This window comes from Pygoscelis adeliae, unplaced genomic scaffold (assembly GCF_000699105.1).
Source record: "Pygoscelis adeliae isolate BGI_AS28 unplaced genomic scaffold, ASM69910v1 Scaffold127, whole genome shotgun sequence".
Taxonomy (NCBI): Eukaryota; Metazoa; Chordata; class Aves; order Sphenisciformes; family Spheniscidae; genus Pygoscelis; species Pygoscelis adeliae.
The window spans coordinates 5903787-5923521 of record NW_008825208.1 but is presented as its reverse complement, the minus strand read 5'-3'; the positions used below and the strand labels follow the sequence as shown (position 1 = coordinate 5923521).

The window sequence follows — 19735 nt, the reverse complement described above, 5'->3', positions numbered from 1 at the left end:
TGTGCCTTATGGTAGTCTTTGGCTTGGGTTCTTTTTCTTGTCTCAGATGAACTGCTGTCACTAAAGCACTTCATGTTAATAATCAATTGCAAAATAAAAATGCATTAACTGATATCACCTTTACAGTGGCTAGAAATTATTTTTTCCTGGCGAATTCTATCAGTCTATTTTTAGCCTGTATTTGCAAAGAGTCAGGAGCATGCACTTGTGAGAGTTGCCACTCCCTGCTGAGGAGTAGTTGACTCATTAAATTACAGTAATAATTTCATTTGCAGTTTTCTGTTATTGCAATTTAAGTGGTGGGGTTTTTTCCAACGTACTTTTTAATTGGTCGATTTTTGATGTGAGTAGCTATTGTGTAACTAAGGAAAGCTAAAAAGATCGATTGCAACAAACTGCTCTGTCATTGCAGTGTCAGCACTGTTTCAGGAGTTGATCTTCTGCTAAGTAGATAGTGATAAACCTGATAGGTGTCAGCTGAAGCCTGAATATAGGAAGTAATTGGGAGGAGGAGCAGATAGGAAACAAGAATGTGGGAACTAGGAACTGGTGGTGAACACTAGCAGGATGTAAGAGGAGCAGATGTGGGCTGATCCAGACTGTTTTTCAGAGGCCACTCATCACTATCCTTTTTCTTCCCCCTCTCTAAAATAAACAAATTGTTAGAAGTTCTAATGCAAGCTTTTTTCCCCTTCTTTAAAAAAAACCCCACTTCTCATTTAAAAACTGTTCTCTCTCCCCCAGCTTCCTGAGATATCTTATTGCTCATTAAAGGCTATTTGTTCTGTGCAAATAACGTCTGTTTCTCATCTTTTCTTCTGAAAGGCGGGAGGAGGTACATGGAGAAGCCCAGCGAGTACTGAGAACATTTCCTGGTAAAAATGAAAAGGAGAGTTCTGGGAAGCAGATGCCTTCCTTCCCTGAAATGGTCCATTACATTCAAGATAAGGTACAGTGCTTCTGTCCCAGTAAATGACAAACACGTTTGATGCTGAGGCATGTAATAAGTGTGGTGTTCCCTTCCCTGTATCTGTCTCTCTCACCTCCCCCAAGGAATAACGTTAGCTAAAATCACAGTGAAGACCACACATAGTATTGCATTGCCAAGATTAGCACTCATTGTTACCTTCTGCTGGCCATAATTGCAAGATAGCCAAGTGTTAAGTAACAAGGAGGCAGATCCTTTAACAAAGGGATTATTTTGCATTGATGCTGTTTGTGCAGAAGATGTGTGGCATGAGGAATCCAGTATTCAAGGGTGATTATCCAGCATGTTTCACAAACACAGTTTGCTCACAAACATGTTCTTGAAGGGATAGGAAGACCACTCTCTGGTTGGGCTGGTGAAAAATAATATTGTGCATAAAACAGAAGAAAGGTTCCAGGCTAGGAAAGGAGATACTGGAACAAGTGAAAAAGTCTGGTTTGTTGACTTAAAGGCTTAATTATTCATCTTCATTGCAATCTGTGGAAATAATGGCCATGTAAATAGCCTTTCACGAGTCTAGTGGAAGGATATGCCAAAAACTGTACCACTGAGTGTACCCTCAGTGTTTGCACTGAGAGATCATGTGGAGAGGTGTTAAAATCTAGTCTGTGTTACACACTTCTGTGTATAGTAGCTATATTAGGCTTATAAGCTATAAAGATGATATGAAGGGTCACTGACAATACTTTTTTTTCCCCTGATAGTCTACTTTTTTTAAAAAATGTCAGAAGTATATCATGTTGGAGCACATCTGATTTTGCAAGAGATCTGTGATAGCAGAACTCTTACACGTGAGAGATTTCTTGTGAAATGTTGTATACTCTGCTGGTGTTGTACTCTGCTGGTGTACTCTGCTAGTGTATGAAGTATTTGAAGCTTTATGAAAAACTTGCTTTTGTCCAAAATACTGGTTATTCAATCAGATATAAAAAAATTAAGAAACCAAGATTGAGTTTTAGGTAACACTATTAAATGCCTGTCCCCTTGTAGTTATTTTAAAATTTTCCTTGACTTCTGTAATGTCGCTAAATAACCATGGATCAGCCTAGTTTAATCACTGCTGAGAAAAACGAGATTCCCTCACTCCTGGGTGAATTTAAAAAAATTTTTTTGAGCGCTTTTCAGATCTTCCTTACATGTCCTGAAGGCATATTAAAAAGTCCTTGAGGTACATTTCTTTGGTTAGTTATCTCAAAGCGTGAATTTTCACATATCATGAATAATCTGCGAGTGTTGGAGATGTTTGAGAAGTTTGTATGCATTGCTTGGCACAGCAGGCCGAGATGCAAAATGGCTTTCCTGCATGAGTTAGCATGATCCTTCTCTCCCTCTGCAAAAAAGTGTATGTGAAAGAGTAGGACCTGATCTGCTGGGTATGGATGGGAACCCATTCTTGAAGGGATTAATCTTCTGGTTCGCTAATTCAGGTTTTCACTAATGGTTCTGGATGTCATTGAAGTTCCAGTGCAGCAAAAGATCTGAGCATATTAAGAGATCTGAGGATCTGTTGACTTCTGTGCAACTGCCTTGTGTGTTTATTCAGATGCAAGCCTGCTTTGCTGAATCCAGCCCTAGCACTGACGTGCATATCGCCTAGAGAATATGGACATGCTTTTCTGCAGCGTTTGCAGGGGGTGTTACTGGAAACAATCTGTTTGGATGTTTTTCTCCTGGAATATTCCTGCTTGTCAAAGCTAACGTTTCCATGGAAAGGAGTTGCTCACTTGCTGCAGCAGCCTTCTACCCAGCAGGTAGCAGGGTCTGAGAGACTCCCTGGGCTTCGCTGGTGCAGCACTGTGCGCCCACCTCCCAGTACTGGGGAAGCCTGGCTGCTCTGCGGCTTCTCCAGGCAGAGCTGCCGTCTCCAAGCTTCCTGGCTGCCTGTCAGCTGGGGCGCCTCGGAGTTTGGAAGTTTATGAGGTATTTTGTTTTTAAATTCTAAAGAACTTCTTTTTTCCTGAGGAGAAGAAAGAATGTGGTCCTCCTCCAGCCTCCCCTGCCATTCCCTCTCATGAATTCAGAGTTTCCACTTTCTGAGTTGATAGGGACATAAAGTTGATGAACCTAAACTACTATTACTAAGTGCACTGTGCCCTTCTTGTTATAGAACTGTTGCACATTTTCAGTTGCTAAGTGGAGGATAAACATAGTTGCATCAGCAAAATTTCATTGACCTTTCTAACATCTCTGCTGTTCATGGGTCTGACTGTTCCAGTCTTAATATACTCTGTTGTTTAGGCCTCTCACCGAATGAAAACTCCAGCTAAATATATGACTGGAACTGCAGCGTTGCCTTTCAATCCTGCCACATTTGGAGAGGTAATTGTCTGGATTTAATTCCTTGGATATGTGTACCATTATTTATTTAGAGGACAGTGTAAGAAGCTAACAGTTACCGTAAGTCACCCTACATTCTAAAATTCCTCTTTTAAACAGATGTTGGGATTAACTCTTCATCCTTTATCTGCCTGTCCTTAAACAGCAGTCTGAACAGGATTTTCAAGGGGGGGAGGAATGTTCCCAAGAGGGCTGCTCCACTGCTTTCTGCAGCATACCTAATGTAATAGCTTCTCAGAGGGAGAAACTGGCAATCCTGTGGAAAGGTCCCATTATGCTCCTTGAGGCTCTTCTTTTCATAGCAGATTCCCTGGCTTCAGTGATCTGTAGAGACAAACTCATATGTGATGCAAGGACTGTATTAGCAATGCGTTGGGTTGCATTTGTATGCATGCCAAACTGGTATAGGGTACAGGCTGAACTGCCTGGAAGGAGATTGCATCAGCTTATGATAAACCAGAAGTCTGTGTATGATTTAATCTTTTGAGAGCGATGCAGGCACTGTAGAGTTGTCTGCTTACACAGGCATATTGCAGAAAGTGGTCCTAAGATTTGTTACACTTTATATTTGTTCCTGTCTCCATGCTGACTCTTCTGTCTAGGTTTGATTAAAGAAGAAACTGTATTGTTTTGGTTACTCTAAATACAGCATATTCCCTGCTCTTTTATTTTGTCTCCTCCACGGTTTTCCAAGTGCTCACACACGCAATATCCTGTGTTCTTCTCTTCTCTACTTAGATAGTTCTGTACCTGCGGATGTGTCTTGCTCACAGTGCAGGTGTGGTGCCAACCTCACAGAGCTTGGCAGATATGCAAGATCATGCTCCAGCCATTGGACGTTACATAAGAAACCTCATGTCTGGCAACCACATATCTTTCTCTTCCTCCTCCTCTTCAAAAAGTGCAGAAACCAACCCTATACATATATATATTGGCCTTCTTCAGCAGCTGTTAGCTGGTGTTGGAGGTAAGAAGCTGTGGGCAGCATCATCTTGAAGAAAAAGAAGTCTTCTCTTACTAGAAATGAGTTGCCATGCCCAGCGCTTTGAACTTCGCTGCAGCAATCAGTTGCAACATGGACTATGTACTCTTCAGTTTAAACTTGTTCTCTTCTATGCTGCTGTGTAGGTGGGAGAAAGCAGGACAGTAAAATTGCAGCATTGGTTGACATAATGCTTTAAAATTGTGAGGTGATTGTCTATAACAGCTTCCTCACCAGTGAATGCTATGTCTTCCTCACTCAGATAATAGCATATCTGTGACAAGTGTAGTCTTAAAGCACTTGAATGCCTTTAGAACAAATGGCTACCAGAATGTTTGCTTCTATTAGTTTCCCTAATATTTCTGAGAAATACTATACGCTATTATTCTGTATTGTTTGTTATCCCTAGTGAATTGCAAATGAATGCTTTGAAATGCTTGATACTTCTTAACCTCTTTTTATCACTGATTGTTAGATTGTTGTAAATACTGCAATTGTTTAATAACCTGATTCTTTAATTACTCTTTAGGTCTGCCAGTCATGTATTGTCTTCTAGAAGTTGTTTCAGTGTATCCGGAAAAACTAGCCACCAGATTTGTAGACAAAATGGATTGGATAAAGGTATGTTGAAATCCCTTTTTTTGGTTTATTATTTTGGGTGGAAGGGGTTTGGCATTAGCAAAATCTGGCATTTTCCCATGGTGCAATGGAGTATTATTTCCAAGTATGCACTTAATTTGAAATCTGGTATTCCTACTTACAGTCAGCACCTTATGAGATGTTATATGTAGCAGGGTAGGGAAAATTATTATCTGGTATTTCTACCTACAGTCAACACCTCACGAGATTGTTATACATAGCAGGATAGGGAAAATTATTTGTTGGTTCTTTTGTGTTACTGATTTTGTTCATTGACCTACATGTTCTGGGTAATCTCTGTCATTGATCCTGTTGGTATAGTCAGTCAGTTTTTCCCCTTGATCAGAAGATCCATTAAATAGCAAAAGAAAACTGAAAATAAAATTCTGCAATTTTTTGAAGGAGTTGTTTAACAATGGGAATGTTCTAGTGGGAAGATGTGAGTGGCTTCTCAGAAAATGAGATTAATTAGATCCCTAATTGTTTTAGAGCCCTTTCTGTGGAGGTTTTTTATTTTTTTTATTAGCCTCAAACAAAAAACCAGATAGGCTAGAGCCTGCTTGGGAGTAAGCCAAAGAGAATTCTGCTTTCCCTAGATTCTTTTCTCAGGCAACTTTCTGCTTTTTCATGATTTGCTTCAAGCATCCGGGATTTGCTAAGCTCTTACAGGTTGCCTTCGCTTTCATTGGGGGAATCTGGCAGAAAAATATACTTGGTCGAGTTAAAGAAAAATTAGAATATGTTCTAATAATTTCTCCTGCTGATATCTGTGCTGCATTGCACTGCATACAGTTTACCACATCTCATTTAAGTGCAGGCATGAACCTCAAAGGAGAGGACTTAAAAACATTCTCCTTTTCAGCGTTGCTCATAATTTGCAGAAAAACCTTCTTTTTCTTTGGCCTGGTGTCCATTTGCAAAATTAAGCTTCTAGGGATGGTAACTGATACTACCTAGTTCCAGAAATACTGTTGTAAATCATCCTTTGTGTGATTTCATTTTGCCAAGCGGAAGGAACAGGTTCAGGGTTTTGTTAGAAGTCAGCTACGTGATCTGATACAAGTTTTGAGTTGAAGTTAGAGTTATGTTTCATGAGCCTGACAGATCTCATTTCTTGTTTGTTTGCTTGGCTCATTTTTGCCTTCTTTGTGGTGGCCCATGCCATTCAAAGATTTGGGTATGAATTTTTCACATGGGTGTGTTGCATTATGCACCAAATTAATGGCAGAGGTAAGATTGTATCTTAACAAATGACCTGAGGCTTCCCAAATTCAACTTCTTAACAATTGAGATAACACAAGATCTCTAATACAAAGTGGATAAATTTGCATGAGAGCTGTGATTTCCTGGACTCTTTTTTTTTTTGTCACCATTGGATTTAACTGGTTTAACCTCTTGAGGTTTTTTTCCCTTTGATTAATATAGAGGAAATGGAAGCCTTCAGTAGCTCAGGAAAAATAGTGTCTTTAGGGGGTTTTTTAGCTCAGTATGGATGCAAAATGTGGAAGCTCTTCTCTGAAGACAAAATTCGGCCAAGCATTCAATCAGCGTGTTTAACGCAGAACGGGTGGGTAGCCCTCTTGTGGCTAGTGGTAATCTTCCTCCTAAACACTGAGCGTTTAATGAATGCTTTGCTGAATTGAGTGCTTTGCTTCTTACTAAATGATAATGCTGTTGGTTTGAAGAGTGGTTTCCGAGTTAAGTACTATTTATATAGCTGCATGACAGTTGTGCTTGTATGTTGAAGTTCTGTATGAACAGACTGTGTAAGAAGCTGCTTCCGTATTTTATGTTTCTTTTTAAAAACTCCTGCAGAGCCTGATGAACACAAACAAAGAAGAAATGCGCGAGCTCGCAGCCCTGTTTTATTCTGTAGTGCTGTCTACCATGTCTGGAGATGAGCTTAGGGCCTCCTTGGAGCAGCTGATCAAGATGACAAGAGACAACCATGTAACTACCTTTCTTTGTCTGCTGCTTGTTTTTTTTCGGGTCACATAACTGGTAGGTAATCTGAATCTCACAGTGTGTCCAGGATGTATTAGCCTTAATCTGAGTGTAAAATTAACTAGCTGACTTCCAGTTGGGCGGTGAGAGGGGATTTTTGTTGTAGGTGAGTGCAACAGATCTTTAAATAAATTAATCTCTGAAGCTGTTGTTAAGGTCAGTAGGAGGGTTTCCTGGAGGCAGTTCGCAAGCAAAACCGGTACCGTCACGTATTTAACCAGTTTTAGCCAGCTTGTCCCCTTGAGTGTTAATAGATCACACTACCTACTTCAAACAGTTTACCGATTCCTTATTTGTGAGCAACTACAGGTACCCGCAGAACTAAGAAAATGTTTAACTTGTTGAATGTTTAACTTCTCCTCCCCTCCTGAGCCATAGCAGCCTCCTGGCTCCGAATTGCCTCAGGGTCTTGTCCTGCCAGCAGCCATTGCCAGATGCTGGCTGGCTTCTTCCCTCCCACCCCACATGGACTGCCCAGCAGCCCTCCCCAGGCTGTATCGCTACACTGTGGGTTTGCCTGCCTTCCATTCTCCCGCACCTCCTTCCCCCTCCCATTATCCTTATCTCTGCATTTTGCCACTACGACTGTGGAGGAGGAGTCCTGAAACCAAATTGGACAGGTTTCTGTGCTGGTGTGTCTTGAATCCTGAAAGGGAGGGAAAGTAGTAGCATTTTTAGGTTATATTTCCCCAAGACGTTTTTATATCAGTCTCTGAAGGACTTCATGGGCCACCATTTTACATTGCAGGTAACAGGCTCAAATGCTGACAAGAAGTGCTGGTCGCTTTATGCTGCAATTAACAAACACGATTTATTTTGAATCTGAAAGCTGTGTCTGTGAGCCAAAGCCGTGTCATTGCTCAGTTTTATGTAGGGCACAGCTTCTGTCGTCGCAAAGCCAGCACAGATGGGTCACAACCCCACACCCCTGCTTTCTGCCCCAGTCACCCATGAAGCCAAGGTTGACCTTTCGCAGCACCTGGCTGAAAATAAGGAGGGATGTGAACCATGAAACAAAAAAAAGCAGGGTGTTCCCATGCATTTTTGGGTTTGAGTCAGTTAGAGCTCCGGTTTGCTGTGAGTGTACAAAACCAGTTGAATCAGTACAGCTAGGGGTGGTGCTGATCTCTAGTGGCTCAGTAAGGACTGCAGTGTAAAGTAAGGACTGCAGTGTACATGGATAGCTGAAGTGGAGAGGGGGGAAGGATGCATCTTCAGCTGGCTTTGCTGCTGTGAGACCACAACAAGGAGCAGTCCCTCGTAGCCAAGCTAAGTTGAGGATCCCATCCTGGCAGCACAGTTGCACCAATGCAACTTTTTGCAGGGTTGTGATAAAAAACAGATCCGTGAACTAATCTGAGTTTAAGCCCCTGCCCCCTTCCTTTTTTTTTTAATTAAGGTAGCATTTAAGTCTCACAGCCTTATTTCTGCACAAAATCCTTTTGTTAGAATTCACCTGTGGGAATGAGCACCGTCATTAGATAGTCTCAGCACCAAATCAGCATTGGACAAATTAATGTTCTTGACATTGAATTGTAATAATTAGTTTTCACAGTCTGTGGCCTACTGAACTGTGTAGAGGCATTGCCTTCAGTGTTCATAGGCCAAGTGCGTTCTCATTCTTAGCAATGCAAATCTAGAGTAATTCTCCTTTACTGCTTTTTACCAAAGAGTACATTTTGTCCCCTTAATCTGAGTATGCCCAGTTTTTAAGTAGAGACAGCGTAGTATTATCTTAGATCACCTGCATAAATCTGTACTTGCAAATCAGATTAATTGGATTTTTTAAATATTTTTTTTGCCTAGCTACCAAGGGGTAGACTTTAGGAATGTGAGTGCTGGTGATAAGTTCTTAATCTGTCCTTCTAAGCCTCTTCTAAGTTTTGTTAATTTATCTTGAAGGACTCCATCCGTCAGAGAGCACTAGCAATATCAAACTCTATGGTTTTGCATTATGTGTTAGAACTCTGCATTCTTCAGGGTGCCTTCTCATCTGGGTTGTCCATATGTGTTTTTAAATCAGTGCTTTGTGCAAAGTGTTACTTCCTTTGAAAATGAGATTTTTCTGCACTGTCGGTGTTGTCCGTAGAGCCCGGAGGTCCAACATGGATCCTTGTTGGCTTTGGGATTTACAGTAGGAAGGTACTTGGCCAAAGGGAAAATCAGAACAATGGAGCTACATGACATAGAACAGCCAAACACTGCAGTCATGCCGGAACAAGAACAGCTCATAAAATCGACGACAGAGACAATAGGTAACTTCCTGCCTAAGACTTTGCTGCATGTAACAGTTGTTTTTTCAACCACTCCAGGCTGAGGACTTTCTAAGATATTCAGCCCATAGATGCTGTAATCTTGAGTTCACTTTCTGTGATAGAATTTACAGCCTGTAAAAATGTCATCTGATTAGATGCATGGTCGTAACCCTTTTCAACAAGAATTAGGTGGACTCTTAGCTCATAGACCAGCATAGCACAATTAGGAGCGGTGCCACTGCCTAGAATCCTCTCAGTGTCTCCTTTCACTTTGATTTTGTTCTAGCATAATGCTTCCTACCAGCTGTAGAGGAGACAAATGCTTTGCTTCTTGCATGGCTAAAATATAAGTGCCTGCCTGCCCACGGCTAAATAATAATACAAAATCCAAGTCATCCTGTTTTGCTTTTTCCTGTAGGTTCTTTTCTGGACAGCACCTCTCCCTTCCTCGTGGTGGCTGCTTGTACGGCTCTTGGGGAGATTGGTAGGAACGGGCCCTTGCCAATTCCCAGTGAAGGAACAGGATTTACAAAGCTGCAACTTGTTGAAAGCTTATTGGCCCGAATCCCTTCCAGCAAGGAAACAAATAAGGCAAGATTTTGTAGTGTTGTTATGATTCTTGTTCATTTCTGGAATGCTCAGGTTTATGTATTACCTGCCAAACTCAGCCTTGGTTTTTAAAGGAATTAGGCTTATTGTTGGCTTTAGTGAGTCAGAATTAGGCTAAGGGTTTTTCCAGTGTTGTCTAGCGGTTGATTGCTTGTGCTTTCTATAGCCATAAGTAGGAGCTTAAGGGATGAAAACTATGAATGGTCATAGTTTTAATTCAAGAAAAATGGGATTATCTTCTTCTACCTGGAAATAATCCTCAAAGGTAACAGGACATTTGTTTTGATCTGTCTTTTGGAAGAGAGGTGCACTGATCTAGTAAGTCACTTGCATGTCTAACTTCTGGTACCTTAAGTGAAACTTCAGCAAGGATGAGAAAGAGTGGGTTTAAAGTGTCTCTTCTGGACTTACAGGATGGTTATGTGATGGTGTTGGTTTTTTGTTTGTGTTTAAGATGAAGGAACGAGCAATACAGACATTAGGTTACTTCCCAGTGGGAGATGAAGATTTTCCCCACCAGAAGCTACTGTTGCAGGGTTTAATGGATTCTGTGGAGGTGAGGCACTATCAATGAATTATTCTTTATACTGCAGTGAGTATTTCTATTTGAATACTTTTTATATCTCTAGAGCCAGGTTTACAAGGGGAGCTGTCTTTTTGTAATAGTGCCTCTGGGTTTTTTAAAAATGCCTTGAAATAGAGAGCAGAGGTAAGTTTGGGGCTTGTAAAATGTTTTATGCCACAGTTTAAAAACTTGCCAGTCGAGGTCTCTGCCCCAGTCTCTGAGGCAAATGTGTTCTCCTTCAGGAGGACTATCTGTATGTGTAAAATCCTAAGAGCTTATACTAATGAAGCCATAGGTCTGTACTTTGGCCTTCAGAAGTACCCTAGAAGTAGATAATATAAATACACCTTCTTTTTCATCTGAACTACATCAGCTGATACAACTCACTTGAATTAGAAGCTTTGTTTACAGGAATATATGTATCTGTTATTGGTCTAAATGCATCAGTGTAGTGCACTGCGTTCTTTCACAGTACTTTAGAGCTGCTATACATATTGCAATATGCCAGACAGCAAAATTAAATAGTCAAGAAGCTTTTTTAGTGTTCTTCATTTACAGCTTGTTTTACCTTTCTTCCTTGTTCATAGTGACATAGGATTTAGCATTGTAGAAGCAGCTATTGGGTATGAGGCTGGTTTTGCTGAGTCCTCCAATCTGATGTGATCAAACAAACAAGAATAGGAAGAACACTGTGTACACAAAAATAAAATGATGTTTCCAAGTGCTGTGTTTGTGTCCTGTAACTGCTTAGGGTCATTACAGCATCCTTTATAAAATATGTACTTGGAAAAAAAAATGTATCTTAGATTGCAGGAAGCTAAGGTCTTACTTCCCCAAATGCCTAAGCATTTTGTGTTTCCAGAGAGTAAGAAAAGTGAATCTAGAAGGTACTCAGCAGGTATGGAAATCAGTTCTTACAGCTCAAGATTCATCATAAATAATGACAAAAAGGTGGCAGAGTTCTGCACATTCTGTTCCTGAGGTCTTAGAGAATAGTGGAAAGAGGACAGAGAAGCAAAGCGAAGTATTGTCTGAATTCTTTTAATGTGAAAAACAAATTTGTACATATCTTAGAGGTGATCAACTTCTGGATGGAATTACAGGAGAATCTTTTACTACTGCATACTATAACAAAGCCACAGCAATTTTTATTAATGACTAGCAGTCTTGTTCTAACTTTGTTTTCTTTTCATCCTATCTCTCCAGTTCTTTCTGTTCACTAAGTTGAACTTTTGCAGAGGCTTTGTAGGAGACACACTTTAAAAATAACTGTGGAAATTTTAGCTCTTATCATTCATTTTGGAGAGCTTGACATCGCTTCAGTTTCCATCAATTTCAGTGGGTCTGAGGTGCCACGTAATCTCAGAAGCTCACCAAAAGAGTGATCTTATTGCAAATCGGTGCTGAGAATTGGGGTTGAGAGAGAGACTGTGGTTTTGTGGAGTAAGTGTGAAAAGTTTTGGTGTGTGTTTAATTAGTACTGTCAGTGAGGCTCTGTTGTATTTTTCAGGCCAAACAAATAGAACTGCAGTTCACTGTTGGTGAAGCTATTACCAGTGCTGCTGTAGGAACCAGCTCTGTGGCTGCACGTGATGTGTGGACAGTCACGGAGGAGGAATATATCCCTCCTTCAGGTAGGCCTTCCTAGTACTGGGGCTGGGTTGAGGAATGTAAAATCTCACAGTTCTGGGCTAACACTGTGCTCCATAACTTTATTTCTGTGGTGTTTGATTTATTACAGTAGAGGTAAGAGACGTTCTGTGTTTGTTAATGCTCTGCTCAGTGTTCTGCAATGCTGGATTATATATGGGCTGTTTCACCTCTTCAAGTCCATCTGCTCAGAGAGTAGAAGACTTTATTTCATGTGCTGTTTAAATAGCTTCTCGATGAAATATAATTCATTGCCTCTTGACACTGCATTTGTTTTATTTTTTTCATTTTGGTTTGCCATGTTGTGTTAGTTTCATGTTTAACATACACAAACCTTTTAAAATAGCATTTTGAAGCCTGCAGTGAAAAATAGCGTTAGAAAATTAAATTGCAAGTCTTTTTCCAACAACTTGGACTGATGTGATTAAGTGACACATGCAGCAAATGCAGAAATTTTATTTGAGGACTAAGATTCTGTACCCATTGAAATAGAAGTATGACAAAATGCTAGCTTCAAAACAGGCAGCTGTAAATATCAGCCTCAGACCTGCAAACAGGTGCTTTAATGTTGTGAGAGTGGTCTTAGATCTCAAGTGTACACAAAGCTGAGGATGTGCAGAACAGGGTAGAACAAAACCCTGCTGTTACTCCAGAAATTTTGAGTCCTAACAAAAAAAAGTAGTGCACTAAATCTTAGGCAGTATGAGTGGTACCTCTTCTTGGCCACAGGCTCTGAAACACTTTAATAAAGGGTTAGGAGGACTCTATTCAGTGTTTCTATTAGGAGAAATACTTTCCTAGTGACTCCAGTGAAGGCTTTTCCTGAATAAGCAGAGATTAAGGTATTGCCTGAGTACTCATGGACTGATTAGGTTTTTCATTGCTGCTGCACATTATATTGAAATTAAAAATGGGTGTGGCCAATTTGCAAAGCTCCCCCTTTCTTTCTTTCTTTCTTTCATATAGATTTGAAAGTGAATGATGTGGTTCCCTGGGTCCTAGACCTTATTTTGAACAAGCACATTATCAGCCCCAACCCACACGTTAGACAGGCAGCTTGCATCTGGCTTCTATCAATGGTGAAGAAGCTGAGCACACATAAAGCGATTAAGGTAAGAAATATGCCCTTTCCTAATACTGTCTGCGTGTCCCTATTTTTGCTTCTCACCTCCTTTCTGTCCCTCCCTTCCCCTGCACTTCCATTGCCTATCTTCCCCCAGTGCTGCTGCAGTCCTTAGTGAGATCTTCCGGAGATGTGGCTTATCTTTTGTTGCTAGGGGAACATACTAACTGGCAGATGAATGAGGCTGTTTGGCGCCTTTGTAAACATCTGACTTGCACTCAAGTCGGAGTCAGCTTAGTGTAAATAGCTGTTGTAAGATGAAGTAGCAGTACATCTTCCCTTGGGAAGAAGAGGTTGGTGTCTGTATAGTTTTTAGGATTTGTTTTTGGAAAATATTGAAAGGACGTCTAGGAAGGGAAGAAGGGGAAGAACTAGGTGGAATTCCTGGACTCATTTGTTCACAGAATTTATCACAACTAGGAGCAGTTATGATGTGCTTCATGTACTGTGTGTTTTTGGTGCGCTTTCATGAAAACCTTCTATTTAGAGTGTTTTTCTGTAATGAGAGAATGTGAAAGGTCCTATACAAGGACTTAATACAGCATTCCCAACCAAAATGTCCTCTCTCTGCATAGAGGTACTACAGACTGTGATGGGACCATGTAACCCAGAGAGCACAACCATTTTGTGCTCTCTGGGTAATGATAAAGAGCTTTGGGACAATAGGTGCTTCGCAAGTATAAGCTATTACATGTAAAACCTTGCCACATATTACACTCGTCTAAATGATGGACCTTGTGGGAGGTGGCAAAATCCACTAGTTTGGGGATGAAGAAAAGACGTCCTTGCAGCCCCATCTGGCTGCAAGCCAGATTTATGACGCATTACTGCCATGTATTAGACAAGGAAAATAGAATATGTGGTTTGCATGGTAGCGGTAAAAAGGTGCTGGACAAATAACTATCTTCTGTGAATGTCAGTCAGGCTGCTTACTGTCTGGAAAGGAGGGCAGTTCTTGTCATAGGTGTAGCTCAAATAGGCAACTCCATTGATTGGATTATCTGTTAGGAACTTGCCTTAAGACCAGACAAAGAATCTAAAATCTGAGATAAAATAATAATAAAAATAATGTTCTTTTTTCTGCTCTTACAGTCTCATCTCAAGGATATTCAAAGTGCATTTGTTTCAATTCTGTCAGATAGTGATGGTAAGTACTATGACATCTTAAGAGTTTTGTGTTTTGGTGGGCTTTTAACAGAATGGAGGGAATCTTCGAACAGGCAGAAAGTCACATACACCCTCTCTGTCAGTCAGCATTAAAAGGTGACTGTAGAAACATCCCATTTATGACATAATAGGAAGGATTTCTTTTCTAGGTGTCGCATGTGGAGATAAGAAGCACAGCTTTTTTCTGTGCTTTGCTAACCAAGCACAAATCTTTTTCTGCATTTGCCCCTTCCGACTAATAACAGAAACTGTTCAGTGTTGCTACTTCTGCTCTGCTTTGGGCAGCAGGATGTGTATCACAGAGTTCTGCACGGATAGGAACTCTTAAGCCCTCTTTAAGCTAGCAGATTTTGGCTTATAGGTCTACGCACAGCAGCTAGTGGAAAGGGTGGCATCTGGCAGCCTATCCAAAGCTCAGTGAAGTTGAAGAGAGTATTACTGTTAACTTTGCTGGACTTCAGGCACCAGCAGTGTGTCAGAATACTTACGGCTCTTGGAACTCTCTCTGCTATTTCAAAACCTGCAGTGACAATATTAACATGAAGATGTCACCTAATTTGATGGGGGGGTTAGCCTTCAGAACAAATTGCTGCTTCAGAATGCAAAACTTGTGTGTTGCCAGACTAGGTCTGCTCTAAAATGGAGAGCTGTGAACTGCAGCACAGAGCTCTGTTTGCTAGATCATGATTTTGGTTGCATCGTGTTTTTGAAATTTGTGTATTACTTAATTACATGCTTATCTTTAATTTTACTTTGTAAAATCTCTTGCAGAGCTTAGTCAAGATGTTGCTTCAAAAGGTCTTGGGCTGATATATGAACTAGGAAGCGAACAGGATCAGCAAGAGCTAGTCACCACACTTGTTGATACTCTTATGACTGGGAAAAGGTACAGTAAGCTCAGAACACAGTGAGAGAGTACTCTGAGCTATATGTCTGATGGGAACAAAAATGTGCCTCTCTTGTATGTGGAAGGAGATGTTTTGTGGCCAAGGGCAGGCCAGTATCTATATATTGTCAGTGGGTCAAACTGGGACATTTTCTTAATTCAGCTTAGAGTTTGTTGTGACTGAAGTTGTTCAGTTTTGTTCCATCCAACAAAGCTTCAAAATAATTATTCGGTCCTGATTCAAGCAGTTCAGATCAGTTGGGGTTCGGTTAGATTTCCTACTTGCTGCATTGTGTAATTGCAAAGGACAATGACCTCTTGCAGCAGCTCTGAACAATGTGAATGTTGCAGAAGTGGGGACTTGCTTGTGCCTGAAATGTATCTTTTGCTGAGAAAGTGTTAATGGTCACTTGTCAGATGTAGTGCAAAAAATGCTGGTCTTACAGGACTCCTGGCTAACAGTCATGTTGGTCAGTGCTGGAAATGCTCTTTTAACAGCCTACTCCTGTCTAACCTGGTGTGGGTGTGGCCACTGTGAATGACAAAACCTAGGCTGGGAGTGTGGGGATCCAGTGGTGGTAAACAGGAAGAGATTGGATGAATGGAAATTGGATTTTTTCATTTTGGAGTAGAGATTTGAGAGTATGGCTTGTGTCTGGGCAGAAATAAAAAGCCATCATTCAGTGTTTTAACCTTTTACCTTCTGACTGCACAGCAAAACCCTCACTTTCTGCAGCATCTCCTTAACATTACATGTGATACTGGTTAATGAAATTCCTTGGAGTGTGTGTGGCTTTGCACACCTGTATGTTTTTTGTAGGATTGGAACTGAAAGAATGGGAAGTTACTGAGTTAATAAAGCAAAACAAATTACCTTGTTCTGTAGCGTGCAGTCCATTCAAATGTAGAGTTTGGTAAAGCTAATACTGGACCTCTTTTCTACCAGAGCTAAACATGAGATGACTGGAGAAACTGTGGTGTTTCAGGGTGGCCTAAGCAAAACCCCAGACGGGTAAGTTTACTGACAGTCTCAATAACAGACACATAACCAGTGCTGAAACAGTATTCCCTTGCTTATAAATCTGCTTCCTGAGCTTTTTGTTCCTTCTTGTGCTTTAAGTTACCATAAATATTTTCTTCTAATACAGATAGGGTATTCATTTCTCTCTGTCTGCTTTAGGCTGTGATTTGACTATAGCTTTGGCTATCATGGCATTTGTGTAGCTAAAAATAGTGACACTGATTTCCCTTCTGCTTTCCAAAGTCAAGGTCTTTCTACCTACAAGGAGCTTTGTTCACTGGCTAGTGATCTCAATCAACCAGACCTGGTGTACAAATTCATGAATCTGGCCAACCATCATGCCATGTGGAATTCCCGGAAGGTAATTTGCTGCTTTCATACCAGTTCCATTCCCACTGTGAACTCTGGAAACTGTAACTGCATTTCTCTAGCTCTGGTTATACGATCTATGGAGAACTGCATGTGGAGGCCATTTGTTGATGCATTGGTGTCAGGTCCAATGCAAATTTACCAGCCTGAGAAAAAAATTTAGGATTACTTGAAATTCTTAACACAAAACATTGGTATCACAGCGTTCATATCATCCTACATTCCCCTCTGAATCAACTGTGATCCTTTCCTTTTACTTTTGAGTGTGCTTAGAGGCCAGGTCTTGATGTGTTCAAACAGTGAGATAATATTTTCAAAACTGGATGAATTTTCAGATGCCAGAGAAAGTGACCTTTGTCATGTAAAAAGGCAGAGCAAAAAGTATTCAGCAACAAGTTGCTAAAAAGTCAGTTGACAATACACCGGTTTAATCGCTGTTGTCAAAAGTATCCTTTTTTAACTCAAGTCTTGATATTCTGAAGCTACTGGAACCTTTAGCAAAGCCAAAATACTATTGGATCCACTTCCTGCAAAAAAAAGTAGCATCATAAATTTTAAGATTTAAGTATACATTTCAGAGCTTTAACCTGGGGACTTTTTCACTGGCTTAAATAAGCATGGAAGAACTTGTTTTGTCCCTGGGAGTGGGCAGAGCACCTTTCGTGCACTTTCATGCAGAAGACCCAGGTAGCTGTATCTTCTGTATTGCACCCTTCATGCTCTTTCATGCTGGCTACCTGAGGTTTTGAGTCTCTGGCAATGCCATTTAGTGCAAAAAAACAAGCCCCAGCATTAACTTTCATCCAGAGTTTGACAAGTCAGCACATCTCTCAAGACTTCCCCTCTCATTGCACTGGGACTTCAGAAGCACAGAAGCATAACTAGGTTCCTGACCCTTGTGGAATTTCACCAGCCAGGATGAGTCAAGAAAATCCACTCAACAACTGTAGGTTGAGTTTTGGCATTTGAGGAAATTGCAGAATCATTTAAGTTGAAGGGGGCATCTGGAAGTCTGTGCTCCAAACCTCCACACAAGAGCTAGGCAGAGCAAGCTGTTCAGGGCCTTGCAGATGATGCCTCCCTTTTTCTTACACTTTCTGCAACCTCTTGCTCCTCACAGCAGTGGTCCAAACTGAGAATTTGTCTTTATTACTCTTCCTTTTCTGGACTAACCCAGACAGCACATCCTGTCCTGTGAAATCCCTAGCATGGGTTTTTGAGTGGCAGCTTTTGACACTGCAAGTCAGGCAATACGAAGTCATTAGAGGCAGTCACTGCACTGCCTGCATTGAGCAATTTCTTTTTGGGCTATCCTGCCAAATCCCATGGGACTTCATGGGTGAGCAGCAGTTCCACTGTGTTAGAACTGACAGGGGAATTGACAGTGTTGGAGAAAGAGAAGAGTATGGAAGAATACTTGAGTTTAAAGTAAATATGGACAGATGCAAAATAATAATCTTCAGAAATTTCAGGTTGTAGAGCTAAGGTAGAGTTGCTTTATTTTTAGTTTTTCAGTTCCTAAGTTATTCTAGTTTTTCTAAATGCATCAGAGTTGTAGGGAAGCAGTGGCCCACCCCCACCAGTTTTTCCGAGAAAGAATCTCTTTCGAAGAACATACTTAAATCTTCATAGTTTTAATTCTCCACAACCACTTTTGCAAATGGGGTCAATCGCTATCTTGAAATGAAGGTAGGAGAGAAGGAAGTTTTGAAGTAATATGTTGTCAGCTGAGTGTGATTGTATGCTTGAGATCATTGTGGTACTGTAGCACTGATGGGGGGCTAATTCTGGTACCATTCTAGTCCTTTTGATTTGGTCTGAATATAAACTGTGTCAGTTAACTTTGCTACTGACTGTGGTGTGCCCAGGAGGAATAACTGAGTGAGCGAGCAGATTGTTTCAACAAATACCCTTTTGTCATCATTTCAGGGAGCAGCTTTTGGTTTTAATGTGATAGCTGCCAAAGCTGGAGAGCAGCTGGCTCCATTTTTACCCCAGCTTCTTCCCCGGCTCTACCGTTACCAGTTTGACCCCAACCTGGGCATTCGACAGGCAATGACCAGCATTTGGAATGCCTTGGTCACCGACAAGTCAATGGTGAGTGAGCAGCAAAGTGCAGAATGGTGAGTTTGCTGATAGTCAGCAGCATCTGGAGATCCTCATGGGACAGTTGCATCTTGTGAAAGGAGGGGCTGTGCAAAAAGGGGTGAGGAATTGTCCTACAGAGAAAGAGGTGCTTGAATCCATGGATGAGCTGGAGGACGCGCAGAGGTTTTGCACTGCCTCTTACTTGTTAAAGGATATCGCAGACCTTGTTTGTGCGGCCAGCGTTGAAGTTTATGATTTACTTTACTTAAAGGGGTCTTTCCACACTTCGATATTGCTTTGATACTGCTTATGAGAAGCTCTTCAGGAATCCTTATAACCTAAGATGACCTTCCTAGACTAACACCATCTAAATATGGTTCCTCAGTTTTTAAGTGGGAGGAAGCCCATGGGAAGAGGCTGTTCCATCAGTTTGAGGATAACTCCTCCCAGACAAGTTTCAGGAATAAGTGATTTTTGTGAGATGCCCTTGCTCTGGCTTTGAAAGGCCTGGAATTGGGTTCGCAAATCTTTTCTCCTAGCAAAGCTGATCTTAGTGTGAAGTCATTTGCTCTGATCCCTCATCAAAGCGCAACTGCTTCTCCTGTAAATACATGTTTGGCGCTGCACCTAAACAATTCAGTTGATAAAGGACTGAGGGACTTTCCTCTTTTCTTGTTGTCTCTGTCACAGCGTTAAGCCCTGAAGCAGTGCAGAGAAAGGCATGTCTAAAGCAAAGTCAGAGTAAGTTTGTGTGGGGTCAGCTCTGGCAAGCATTAGTTCATCCGCTGTGGCTGAAAGCAGGTTGTATTGTCCAAAAGGACCTTTTTTTTTTTTTTTTTTTTTTCCAGAGTACAGGACAAGGATGCATGGTCCATGCTTGTTTCATGATTTTTCCTTTCTTTAATAATAGGTTGATAAGTACATGAAGGAAATTCTTGAGGATTTGATCAGTAACCTAACCAGCAGTCTGTGGAGGATCAGGGAATCCAGGTATTGCTAGGAAAAGTAACAGATTTTTCTTTGAACTCTCTTCTTCACCATAAACTTGTTAA

The 19735-nt window shown here is 41.0% G+C and overlaps 1 protein-coding gene across 1 annotated transcript in view; it reads left to right on the top strand.

Moving 5' to 3' along the window:
* The window catches only part of KIAA0368 (KIAA0368 ortholog), a 67871-nt gene that overhangs the window by 25834 nt on the left and 22302 nt on the right, over positions 1-19735 (top strand). The window contains exons 17-32 of the mRNA XM_009328999.1: positions 826-949; positions 3227-3307; positions 4064-4292; positions 4837-4928; positions 6762-6896; positions 9040-9205; positions 9624-9796; positions 10269-10370; positions 11890-12013; positions 12996-13141; positions 14245-14299; positions 15091-15205; positions 16152-16217; positions 16470-16587; positions 18525-18692; positions 19594-19673. Coding sequence (XP_009327274.1) covers positions 826-949; positions 3227-3307; positions 4064-4292; positions 4837-4928; positions 6762-6896; positions 9040-9205; positions 9624-9796; positions 10269-10370; positions 11890-12013; positions 12996-13141; positions 14245-14299; positions 15091-15205; positions 16152-16217; positions 16470-16587; positions 18525-18692; positions 19594-19673 — 1974 coding nt within the window. The remainder of the gene's footprint in view (positions 1-825; positions 950-3226; positions 3308-4063; positions 4293-4836; positions 4929-6761; positions 6897-9039; positions 9206-9623; positions 9797-10268; positions 10371-11889; positions 12014-12995; positions 13142-14244; positions 14300-15090; positions 15206-16151; positions 16218-16469; positions 16588-18524; positions 18693-19593; positions 19674-19735) is intronic.